The sequence below is a fragment of the Haemorhous mexicanus genome, chromosome 2 (assembly GCF_027477595.1).
Source record: "Haemorhous mexicanus isolate bHaeMex1 chromosome 2, bHaeMex1.pri, whole genome shotgun sequence".
Lineage (NCBI taxonomy): Eukaryota > Metazoa > Chordata > Aves > Passeriformes > Fringillidae > Haemorhous > Haemorhous mexicanus.
This window is the reverse complement of record NC_082342.1, coordinates 58,557,047-58,569,235: the sequence shown is the minus strand read 5'-3', so window position 1 is coordinate 58,569,235 and position 12,189 is coordinate 58,557,047. Positions and strand designations below refer to the sequence as shown.

Here is a 12,189-nt window from a genome sequence, read left to right as displayed (position 1 = left end):
TTGTCCCACTGTGCTGCTGGGAGAATGAGATAGAGCAAATTGGGAAAAAATTTAAGCCCAGAAAGAAGGGAGGGGTGGGGGGAAGCTGTTTTAGGATTTAGGTTTTATTTCTCATTATCCTACTCTGATTTGAGGAGATTTCAAAGGGAAATGATAAAACTGCACTCTAATTTCCCGAGGTTTACACCATAATGCTGACAAAGTTTAAAAGTTCTATTCAATACTGTCACGTGACAGCAAGGCTAAAATGAAGGAAAACATGGGCCACAGAGTTAAGACAGATGCAGTAAAACTTAAGGTGAAAGACTTTGAGAAAGCTGTTTGTATTTGAAAATTTCAGAATAAGATAATTTCTAAAAATATTTAAATAAAATCATTTATGCAAACACATTAACCAAGGAAAAGCCAAAACCAAAACACAAACATTCAGTATGAAGATTTTTTTTTTACAATAAAAATTCTTCTAGGAAGTATATTAAATATGACAGGAGGAGAAAAAAATAGCATCTCACAATGTATATTCAAGGGCATCACATTTTAGAACAATGTCTTAGCCGTTTAGAAATGATTCATGAAGAAATTAAATATGCTATTCCATAAGAGAATAATCTAATTTACAGTTTAGATGTAAGGCTTCACCATAACATCTCATACCCTTCACCTGGATCTTTGCTTACCCAAGTTGAGTGACCTGTACTTACTCTCTTACCAGAGTAACAGAGCATGGTGGTCCTCAAACACACAGGTAGTGTTCAGGTTTACTTTTTAAGGTTCAACAAAAAAACATTACTAGAAAACAGTCTTTTTTTTTTTTTAGTCACAATAAAAGCAAATTAAAAGCTAGAAGAAACAGATAAGTTGTATTAGCTGGTCTAAGATTGAGGAAATGGATTAACCTACACCTTGCCAAAAAAAAAGCATCTAGCTGCTAGTTATGCCATTGTATTACTAGTCATTGTGCACATGTGGGAGGACATCACAACTCCAAATCACAGACTACAAACACAGTGCATCCTTTAAAGAAATTACATAATTTCTGTGAGAAAAAGGCTGGGGGAAAAATATGAGAACTATCCATCTCCATAGCTATCATACATGTAAGAACTACTTGCCTTACAGAGCTCCAGTTTATTCAAAATACTGAATGTAATACTGAAAACAGCAATATCCTTAGTCTCCTTATGCATCAAGTACAAATCAGAGAAAAACCCTGCCTCAAAACACTCATTTTCAACCACAAAAGAATGCCAGAAAACTCTTATTTGGACAGCAACACATTTACCTGGTCTTGCAGTTAACATATTTATTCTGCAGACAGCAGTCACAAGTACTTACTAAAAATACAGATATATTTCCTAAAAGAAAAGTGAGGCTTCAAGATGACAAAGCTTTTGTAACAGTGCAGGGTGCAAATTCTCAGTATGAAGACATTCAGAAGATTTGCTGCTCAAAGAGGATCTTTTCAAACCCAGGTGGAGGTGTATGATAAAATTCACTGAACTGACAATCCAGAATGGCACTGTCATCAACTGTAGAGGAGAACCAAAAAGAAGGAATTAGAGAAGGAACACTTACAGTTTGATCCTCTTTTATACCACCTTAATAAACTGTAGACTGTGCTGAAACCACAAGGAATTTCTTCAATACATCCATTACATATACACAATTAAAATAAATCTCTTCAATGAATTTGGTAAGACCTTAAGCCAGGAGAGCAAACCATCTCTCTTTTCTGCTGTTTACTCGGTAATGGTTCCTTGGTGAAGTCAATGAGAATGTCTAATTTCACTAGGAGTGTGAGCAGAGCTTCAGGCTACTGATTCCAAATTTTCTACTCCGTTTCTCCAGAAATTTACAGATTAAGGATGCTACCAGATAAACCTTGCAGGGATGTCACCTCTTCATGTGCATATTTTTCTGTTCCTAATTCTGCTGGAGTTTCAGCTGTCTACAGTGGCTTTCTGGAGGTTTACAAGGTTTCACATGTCTGCAGCAGTGGTATCAAACCATCAGTTTTAGCATATGATCCAAAGAGAGCTTTGACTGCTTCTTGAAATTGGAAGCTAATGTGTTTTTTTCACAGAACTTCTCCCTGGTTTTGACCCCCTACATATTCTACCCACCTACACCAGTACTTTCAATGTAGAATATAAAAAAGAAACTGATGAGTATTTTCAGAGCAAGGCTTTTGTGTACTTCACTAGCAAACTGAAACACCCACCGAGTCGAGTCAGAAAAGCAAGGTCTCTTTCAAACACAACTTCTGAGATGAACCTGGCAGAATATCAACATTAGTTCAAACAAGAAAAGGTTCATCTCCATATTTTGGAACTTAGCTATCTCAGAGACAAGGTTGGAATTCTTCCCTCCTAGGCTTTGTGAAAACTCCTATCAGTGTGTTTGTACAGTTCTCTGGTACTTACGCAGTGTTTATGTCTTGCTTCCATTAAAGTACCTGAGGTACAGCTGCTGTAGGGAATAACCTTTAAGTCCATTTTTTTTATCTTCTCAAGCTTGACACTGTATTTGCCTGATCTATCACGTTCCTCTTAAAAAGATATCTATAGTTCTAGTCTGAATAGAGTAAATGTTTGAGAAACTCTCTTCTGTATAGCCAAATCCTTCCACAGGACTATAAGTTCACATTGAATTAAGGACACATTAAGTTTATACCAAGCAAGGAGTGTACAAAACAACCTGCAGGCTTCAAGTTCATAGCTATATGTAGGAGACATGATAATTATAATGAAATTATGCCCACTTGTGGAAGAAGACCGAAAGAGCCTGGCAATAAAAGGTCACTGCATTCTCCAGGCATGGAACTTCTTAGTCAGAGAAAAAAGATTAACAGCAGGCTAACATGCCACCGAGTAGTTTCTGAAAGCAGCCTTCATTCTTCATGCTGTGTAAGACCCCTTCCAAAAGACAGGGACGATGCAGCCACACAGTAACTCCGCCGCAGCTGCTGCTGCCCGTGAAGGTTTTGCACGCGGAGGTGCCGCCACAGCATTCCAGCGGCGCCATCACGTGGCTGAAGGACACATCACAACCTGACCATGTAAAACGATTCCACCCTTAGGGCTTGGAGCAAGTGATTCACCAGCCACGTCCACAGACTTCAAAGACCCTACCACACATCTGGTGTGTTTTCTTCCTGTTCAAAAAATTCTGTATCAATCAAAATGTATCAAGATCTAAATGGGAACATGCCAACAGTTCTTTAGGAATGCACCCTGAATTAAAAATTATCCCCATCGTGTAGCTAAGGGTTATCCTTACAACCAAAATGATTTTGGCTACTACTTAGAAGAGGTTCAGATAAACTGAAGATGGAGCTCCTGGAGCAGTTCCAGAGAATGATGACAAAGATGAAGAAGGGACTGGAGCACTTCTCCTAGGAGAAAAGGCTGAGGGAGCTGGGTCTGTTCAGTCTCAGTAAGAGATGACTCAGAAGGGACCTCACCAATATCTATGAGTATCTGAAGGAAGGGTGCCAAGAGGGTGGATCCAGGCACTGCTCGGTGGTGCAGAGCAACAGGACAAGCAGAAAAGGGCATAAACTGCACAGGAAGTTCAAGAAAACACAAACAACAGTTCTATTGCTATGGAACACTGAAGGCTTTTATGAAGAATGGGAAATTAAAAGGCACAAATATCAAGCTTGACAGATAAATCAGATTAACCCACAAGTCTGCCATCTGCTTCATTTTTTTTTTTACCTGGCAACTTTTAGACTGAGTGCAGCAACTTCCTAGCTTGCTGGACATGGACACTATAAGCAGTCAGTAAGCAGTGTTTTTTTCTCTATTAAGCAGCATTAAAAATGAGGCAAAAATATTCTTTTGTAATTTCCTAGGTTTACATCTTCATGTAATTAATTGTTGTAGTTGTCAAGAATAGATGATTGATGTGTGTTACATTTAAGTGAGAAGAATACACAGCTCACAAAACAGAACTGGAATGAAAATATTTTTCATAAAGTGAAACAGTTTGAAAATCTCTGACTTACCATAGACTACTGGATAGACAGTCCCCCTGATTCCTGAAGCAGGGCAATGCATGTTCTTGCCGTTTAAATATACATTTAATTCTACATGGTCATATGTAATGCCCTACAAAGTACAGAAAATTAACAAAAAAAAAAAAGCATCAACAAGTTTATACGCATAAGACTGCTATTTAGCTTTCTCAGGCAGATTTTAACACCATTATGCAAACCACAGCATCCTAGAAAATCTCACTTGACATATTCCCACCAAGGACTAGAAGTTAATAAATGACCAGTAACATCTGTATTTTCAAATACTCAGGATTCCTTAATGCCTGTTCCAACTGGGACACAGCACAGTACTGCACAACACACTTCACATCTTACTGAGTTAACAGAACAAATTTCCAAACTTCACCACATTAAAGAAACACAAGATGTTCAATGATTTTGAGTATGAGAAGGTTTGCAATCTTCTTGTTTGTATCTTCTGACTGAAATAACTTTAATAAATAATGATGCTAGGAACCAAGTTCATCCTTCCCTACCTCCATATGGAAACCTCTCTCAGTTCATTTACTCTGCTGGCAGCAAGAGAGCGTGGTTTCACACACAACCCTATAAATATGCTGACCACAGGGCAGAAAGCAAACACTAGCAAGATAGTAACTTACTTATCTGTTAGCTAAAGGACTTTCCTCACTGCTTTGGTATGTCTGAGTGTGACAATTTGTGCGCTCATACAGGACTCCAAACATTTGTTTTCATGACAGAACAAAATAACTTGATACTTATAGAAATGGGGAAGTTAGCAGTAACACATCAGTTATGTTTTTTGTGACTAGCTGAAGCTGTTCAGATCACACTAGTTCACCAAAGCCTGAAACAATCTGCAACCCTTCAAAAAACAATTTCAGAAGGGGATTAAAAAAACAGTATTGTATCTGAAGGTTAAGGGAGGAGATGTCACCCTTAGCTGTTTGCAGCTTCTAAAGATGGCATTTCTAACCATGGCTATAGAGAGGCAAGTTACACAGCGTGAAAAAATAGGGGTGATAAATGGTCTCAATTTCATTGCATTGCTCTCATGTACTTTTGAAAATACATAAGAGGACATGGAGAAAATGACAGTACTAAAAAACCAACACTTTGAACAAAGTCACTTCAGGATGTTTTGAGAAACCTGAAATAGTAAGGTACAAAAAATTACAATTTTCCCTCTATCATTTTTCCAGTGAACGTTACCCCCCTCCTCACTCAATATCCCCCACAAACTACAAAAGTTTGGCTAAAAATACAATTAATTTATCACCCCGGACCCATCTCTGCCCCGCTCTGTCCTTCTAATCATTAACCAGTTAGCTAAGGGTTCTTGAGTTCAGCTGGGCATGGTGCATAGACATGTAATGCATTCCAGCACACTATTTGCTCAGGCAGGTCCCATCTCAAACAATGCAAGATCCTTGTGATGGGAATTATCAGTCAGGTATATACTGCAATAGAGCACCAGAAACTATTTCTGAAACTCTGGTCAAGTCCATCCCTCATTAGGAACCTATCAATACCAAGAATGAAGTCCACCCATATCCAGGCTGCTGGTTCATTCAAAGATAACAGGAATCTACATCCCAGCACTTTCCAAACTGGGAGATGCAAACTGAACAATTTGACTTAAAACAGTTAAAATTGACTTAAAAGAGAGCTGTAAATAATAGGCATTTGGGAATGGGTGAGGAAGTAAGAAAGCCTTAAGAAACTCACCACCACATCGCCCTCCTGAGGAAGGCTGTTTGCTGGTAGCCTATTTTTCTCCTCATTGTTATAGTAGAGAGCTCCATCATTTCTTATAACCAGGCTGTGGACATCTCGACCAAGTGGAATTTGATTCAAGTTTGCTTTCTGGGTTGCAACTCCTATACCCCAAATCCCTAAAACGTGATATTAACACAGTTAAAAAAAAAAAAAAATTATTTTGAAAACAGGACAGCATAAAGAATTTGTTTTTTAACTAATGCCATGATAGTACTACCAGTAAATATCTCCTGGAAACATCAGAACTAATGTGGGTTATCTCTGGTAGCTCTGGCAGGTAGGCACCATCCAGCCAGTCATTCTCTTCCCCCTGCCCACTCAGGCCCTCGTGGAATGGAGGAAGAGGAAAGGAAGAGTAAAACCAAGAAAACTTGTGGCTAAAGATAAAAATTGTTTAGTTAGTAAAGCAGAAGTGAAAGAGACAAGACAAAGTGATGCAATGGCAACCACTCACCACATCCCATGGGTAGACTGATGCCCAGACAATTCCCAAGTAAAAGATGGCTAATCTCCCTAAATCCCCTCCTCTCCCATTTATTCCTGAACAAGACAGGCGGTATGTGGTATGGAATATCTCGTTGTATTTTGGGTCAACCACCTAGTTCTGTCCCCTCACAAGCTCTTATGCAACCCTAAACGCATTCACTGGAGGGGCAGAGTGAGAAACAGAGGATGGTGTGCAAGCCCTGCCCAGCAATTGCTAAAGTATTGGTGTGTCATCGGTATTGTTTTGTTATCAGTATTGCTATGGTCCCAAATCTAAAACATACAACCACAGGAGCTGCTATGAAGGTAATTAACTCCATCCTAACCAGACCCAGCACAAGTAGTCACAGGAGACTGAAGACAGACAGCATCTATCTTGAAAAAGAAGGGTCTCTGAGAAAGAGAATTGTAACCACTCAACTTTTATCCCCAGAAAAATATTGAAAACAAACTCTGAGACTGTAAGTGGATACAAAAAATAAATCCAACTAGCATGGCTCTGTAAACAACAAATTTTTCTTTTTCGGCCAGTTAGACTGGTCTAACAGAAAAAAAGAAAGAGCTAATATTACAGACCTAGATTTGATAATATTTTTGAAACTCACACAACACTGAAATAGTCAAATGATGAAAATATGGTCTAGACAGTTACAGCAATATGAAGGCATGAGTGGTTAGAAAACTATTCCAGGATTACTCATCAGTAGCACCCTGTCAAATCAAAAAAGATGACTCAAGTGGGGTTTGAGGTTTTGCATTGAATGCACAAGGTCAGATACTGTTCTGTATTATCATCAATTACTTGCATAACATGACAATGTGTTGATTAAACGTGCTGCCAATCCCAGCCCGACAGGACTGCAAGCTCTTGAGAGGTCTAAAGTGACGCTGACTAACGGGTTAGAAAAAAAGAAAGTGCACCTGTTTTTACTTAATTGTGAAGAAGAGCAGGAAAGTAGGAACAGTAAGTGGCACAAATACAGTAGTGGCTTGGTAACCAGTTCACAGACCACTTGCTGAATGTGAGTGTGCTCTACTGATGTGGAAAACTTCTGGATGTGTGGCATGTGTAAAACAGATGAGGTAATCTACTGCTGCTGCAGCTGAAGCAGAACATCCATTTTAAGCACTGTACCTCAAGATAAATTAGGCTGACTAAAGATATTGTAGAAGAAACAACAAAACAAATCAAAAGTGTAAAAATTTTATCTACAAGGAGATAATGAAAAAAACCCCAACAAAATGGGACTTTTTAGTCTAAAGAAGACTAAAATAAGGCCAATATGTAAGAAACTTATTTTCAGAACATGAAACTGTAGAATAATTTATTCTAACAGCAAGAATGAAAAGGTAAGAGTGTGATTCGACTTCAGAAAACTTTACAATAATCAGGGTGACCCCACAGATAACCTCTAATTGACTGTGCAGGGATACTTCTGGAAATCTAAGATTTACTCTAAGTCTTCCGCAGTTCTCCTGCCTTGAGGGCAGGAATAGAGGGCAAAAAGGCTCACAGGAACCAGGAGAGTTTATCTCTTATGTTTCTCAAGTGTTAAGAATGTGGATAGACCATCTGAAGAATGACCACAGATGAACAACACCTGCAATGGATTCTTCCCAAAATAAAGGATAATGAAATTGCAGAGTTAAGATGGATATGGGCTTACATGTAGCTCAAAACTAACCAGCTACCTGGACTGCAAGGTGTTGTGGGCAGATCTGTGTTCACGCTGCCTGCACTCTGACCCACTCACCTGAAGGCAAACAATTCTCACCCAAAAAGTTTCAGCATCAAGCTCCAGCTGGTACATAAGGCCTGCCTCTGGACTAACACTTCTCTTCTTCTTCTTCCCTCCCCAGACACACAGGGAAAGCACAGCTTCATTTTCAGAGTGTCTGCGAGCAGCTTTTAAAAATACAGGCTGACTTATCATGCCAGAATACAGGCAAGCCTGGAGTGCTCTCTGTAATAGTGAAATTTGTAGGAGCAAATAAAGGAACAAGGTGCTGAGAGGCTCCTTGGGATAAGGCAGTGTCAGAGTAAGTGCTACACACTTGATCTGAAGAGCAAAGGGTAGCACAAGGAGCGTTACCCTTGCTCGGGCAAACAGTGCCCACTAAGTGCAAAGGAAGGTAGACAAATAGATACAAATATCACTGGATAAGCTGCACTCCTTAAAAAAATACTTCATAGCTACAGTGCTTTATGTGGTCATAAGCATTTATTAAGGAAAAATAATTTCTAAACAATGCCACCTGGGAAACATGCCTATAACAGCATACAGAACAATGTGGGGGCTTAGTATTTGCACTCCTCTAGTAATATGCTTACTATTATTTTTAACGTTTTAGAGTCAGAATTAAAAAAGAAAAAAAAGAAATTTCCTTTCACACAGTAACTTATAAATCTCTCTAACGTTCACAAGTTCAAGGAAGCAATTAGAAAGATGCATGTGCCAAGCCTTTGAGATACTGCCACCAGCAGGCAACATAACATATCTCCCAAGTTTAAAGTTGTATATTTTTTGCTGACTAACCTGTGGACTGGATTTTAAACTCAAAATAGCTCTTGTTCTGATGCAAAGGTGCATTGGCCAAGCATCCTCCCGTGCCACATATTCTTCTGCCATTTTTAACAATGACGACATCTGTTCCTGCAAGTAGAAAAAAAAAAACCCACAGAACTTCAAAACATTTTTAGAAACCTGAAAGCAGCCCTCAAATGCCCTAAACATTGAGACCAGGTTTTGTTATTTCTGCCCCAAGTAAAAGCTTCATTAGTCTGTGAGAAATATGATGATGGGCTGTGCTTTGAAGTAAGAGAAGGAAGGTTACTTACAGGCTAGTTCATCTTTCCACTAAGGTTTATTTATTTAAAATCTATAAGCTGATCGAATTTTCACCTCTCAGGCTTTATGGCACCATACTGATTAAAACCTTTGCTTTAGCCACATCAGAAGCATAACTTACAATTTAGTCAGAAAGGGTTCACTGTGAGACCAAAGCCCTGTACTCTGTTCTCTAACATCCGAGAAAAAGCATTCTGTAACAAGAAGGAAAAGCATATCGGGTAGAAATGATTGATGGAATTGCAAGGATTTTAGTTAGTCTCTGAAATAGTCCTTCTATCAGAAATGTGCCTGCCAATACAGAGAGAAAAAAAATCCTTTGCTAAGTTTTCCTTCTCCATTGGAGGACTTCATCTTTAGGCTCTGTTGTCATGGCCAAGCACATGGGAGGCTGCGGCTAACAATTGTGCTCGAGTACTGGACCGTACCTATTCCTCCCCAGCTCTCTCCGCCGCTCTGCTGCTGCTGGCCCACATCCCCTCTGTCCTCAACAAAGCCCGGGCACGGTTCTGTGGACAGCTCATGCTAAGGGTAATCCGCAAAAGAGCAGCACGGACAGACTCCGCACGGCCTCGCTCCCTTTTCGCTCCACCGCCGTAACTGGAGGTGGAGTCTCCGTCCCTGGAGATGTATAAGGAAAAGCTGGACGTAGCATTAAGCGCCCTGGTCTGGCTGACGCGGTGGCGTTGGGGCACAGGTTGGACTCGACGACCTCAGAAGTCTTTTCCAGCCTCACAGATTCTGTGGTTCTGCGAACTCAGCCCCTCGGCTCTGAACCACCCGTGCCCACCCTGACCACGGCAGCCCCCGCCGAGCAGCCGGCCGCCCTCGGGCACCTCACACACTCATTGCGCCCATCGACTTAACAGTTGAACGCAAACTGCTTTAAACCACTTCTAAACCAAGCCTCCTTGGTTTAAAAACCTGCCAATTCCTGCTAAAGAAGTAGCCCCAAGGCGACTTTCCCAGCGGTTACCCCCCGTGCCGCGCTCCGGGGCTGCGGCCCTGCCCGCCAGGGAGCCGCCCGCCGGCGGCAGCGACCCTGCCCCGCTCACCCATGCGCTGCGTGTCCAGGTGCACGGCCGGCATCTCCTTGAGCGGGATGTGCCCGGCGCCGCCATCCCGGCACCAGGAGAAGCAGCAGAACACGGAGGCGGCCATGGCCGGCCGCACCCCCCGCACCGCGCAGGCGCAACGGCCGCCGCCGCACGGCCCCGGCCCGCCCCGCCGCGACATGGCGGGCGGGCAGCGCCGCGCTGAGCGCGGGCTAAAGTGAAATTAAATTAAATTAGGAAAAAAAAAAAAAAAAAAAAAAAAAAAAAAAAAAAAAAAAGGCAACCAAACAACAAAACCCCCACAACATTAAAGCCCTATCCTTCCTCTGGAAATTAAAATCTAGTGGACAATGAGTGCAGCCCCTGCTGATCTTTTAACGCACTTGTCGCCGTGGCGTGAGGTGACCGGCGCAGCCTCCTAAAGGACGTATTGTACGTATGTACATGCATATAAAGGATAATTCATGTTTATACGCATATATACGTATATAAAAAAAGAGGACACTGATTTTGATGGGCAGATGGTAGGTATGGCATCAACGAACCTCATCCGTGGGAAGGGACTCCTTCATGGAAGTTTACTGCTCACTTATTCCTGGTGCCAGGAAGAACCCCGTTTATTTTATTTCCTTTTTCATTTTTTCTTCCCCTCCACCTTTCTCTTTTTTAATTTTTGGAAAAGTCAGACGTGGCTCAGTGAAATGAAGTGTTCACACAACCTGGCCTGCAGGTGCACCTGTGAGTTGCTCTTTCTCCTTCTTTTCCAGACCTCTGACCTTCCATCCCTCAGTGTTTGAAGAAGTACACTTTGCTCCTAGAGTACTTCTTCCTGTGTTCAAAACCTCTCCTGATTTACTCACTTAAATCCAACTGCAACAACTGCTACGCTGTGCTATCATCGCAGTTATTTTGTTTTGCAAAGCACAGTTTGCAGCCAGCCTTGTGTCCCTCTCACAGAGGTAGAATACCACCTAATAAAAGAGCTGTAACATGACTTGTGGGCTCTGGGTTACACATGCATTTCTATGTCTATTTCTGCATTCCTACAGCACACACAGCATCCAGAGCAGGACCCGCAAACTGGGCTCCAACAAACACAGTAAATATTGATATGACTATAGAAACCTACCTGTGCCCACTTCACATTTTTATTTATCTACAGAAAAATATCAAATAAATGTGCCACGAGCTGCTGATGTAGAATGTTTTTACATGCAGACAGCAGGTAATTTGATTACTTTTATCTGAAGGCTTCTTTATCTCCAAACCAGTTTGGGATGAAATTGTTGTTTGTCATTATTTCAGTATATTATTATGTGGAATTTCACCTAGAAGGCTCCCTTAACATTTTATTACAGTATGAAGTATGATGTAAGTAATGTAACCCATGTGGTACTATGTTATCTGTCTTGTGGGGTCCAGGGGGTTAATACAGATGTTCAGAAATCCTTGTTAAAATAAACTTTCATAGCCACAAATCTCTTACTGGTCTGGATGGGCTGTATCAGTCACACTTGCCCCCTTTTACTTGAAACATGAGGTGAAGTGCTGTCTTTCTCAAAATCGTGCCTAAAACCAATCTGTTTTTAAGAGCAGCTTTAAAATGTTCTTCCTTTTTTTTTTTTTTTTTTATTGGACTTACTGTTACAGCCCATAAACATTTGGGGTCAAGAGCTCACTTCCTTAAAATATGCCAAATGGGATTAGTCTTGAACTTCCAATAAGTAAATATTAGGTGGAAACTGATGTTTATTTATTTCATATGGAGGGCATCGGGATTCTTACTGGTAGCTTGTCGTTCACAAATTTAGTCTCATTTAAGTCACTGTGGGATTTTTATTGCCTGTGGGTTTGTTACAGTAAATGCTAAAAGATAAATGTTAATATAGTTTTTAAAAGAAAACAAAAAGAAAAGAAAAAGAAAACTTAGCTAGAGATTTAAGCTTTAAATGACTTTCTTGAAGGGTGAGGTGAACAGTTGCAGCAGGATAGCACTGTC

At 40.8% G+C, this 12,189-nt stretch overlaps 1 protein-coding gene across 1 annotated transcript; it reads right to left on the bottom strand.

Moving 5' to 3' along the window:
• Window positions 1–360: 360 nt before the first annotated feature.
• On the bottom strand, window positions 361–10,329 carry SPRYD7 (SPRY domain containing 7). Its single transcript, XM_059838996.1, has 5 exons — window positions 10,191–10,329; window positions 8,824–8,940; window positions 5,750–5,916; window positions 4,010–4,112; window positions 361–1,529 (listed from the first exon to the last, which is right to left on the bottom strand). Exons 1-5 carry the CDS (start codon window positions 10,294–10,296, stop codon window positions 1,432–1,434), a joined length of 591 nt encoding a protein of 196 aa, XP_059694979.1. The 5' UTR covers window positions 10,297–10,329; the 3' UTR covers window positions 361–1,431.
• Between the last annotated feature and the right edge of the window lie 1,860 nt (window positions 10,330–12,189).

Excerpts from the sequence above, each read along its gene's own strand:
- SPRYD7 (XM_059838996.1), bottom strand. The coding sequence starts at position 10,296 with ATGGCCGCCTCCGTGTTCTGCTGCTTCTCCTGGTGCCGGGATGGCGGC. Across the intron at positions 8,941-10,190 it reads CCTGGACACGCAGCGCATGG|GAACAGATGTCGTCATTGTT; the intron begins GTGAGCGGGGCA and ends TTCTACTTGCAG. Across the intron at positions 4,113-5,749 it reads CTCAGGAGGGCGATGTGGTG|GGCATTACATATGACCATGT; the intron begins GTGAGTTTCTTA and ends TGTACTTTGTAG.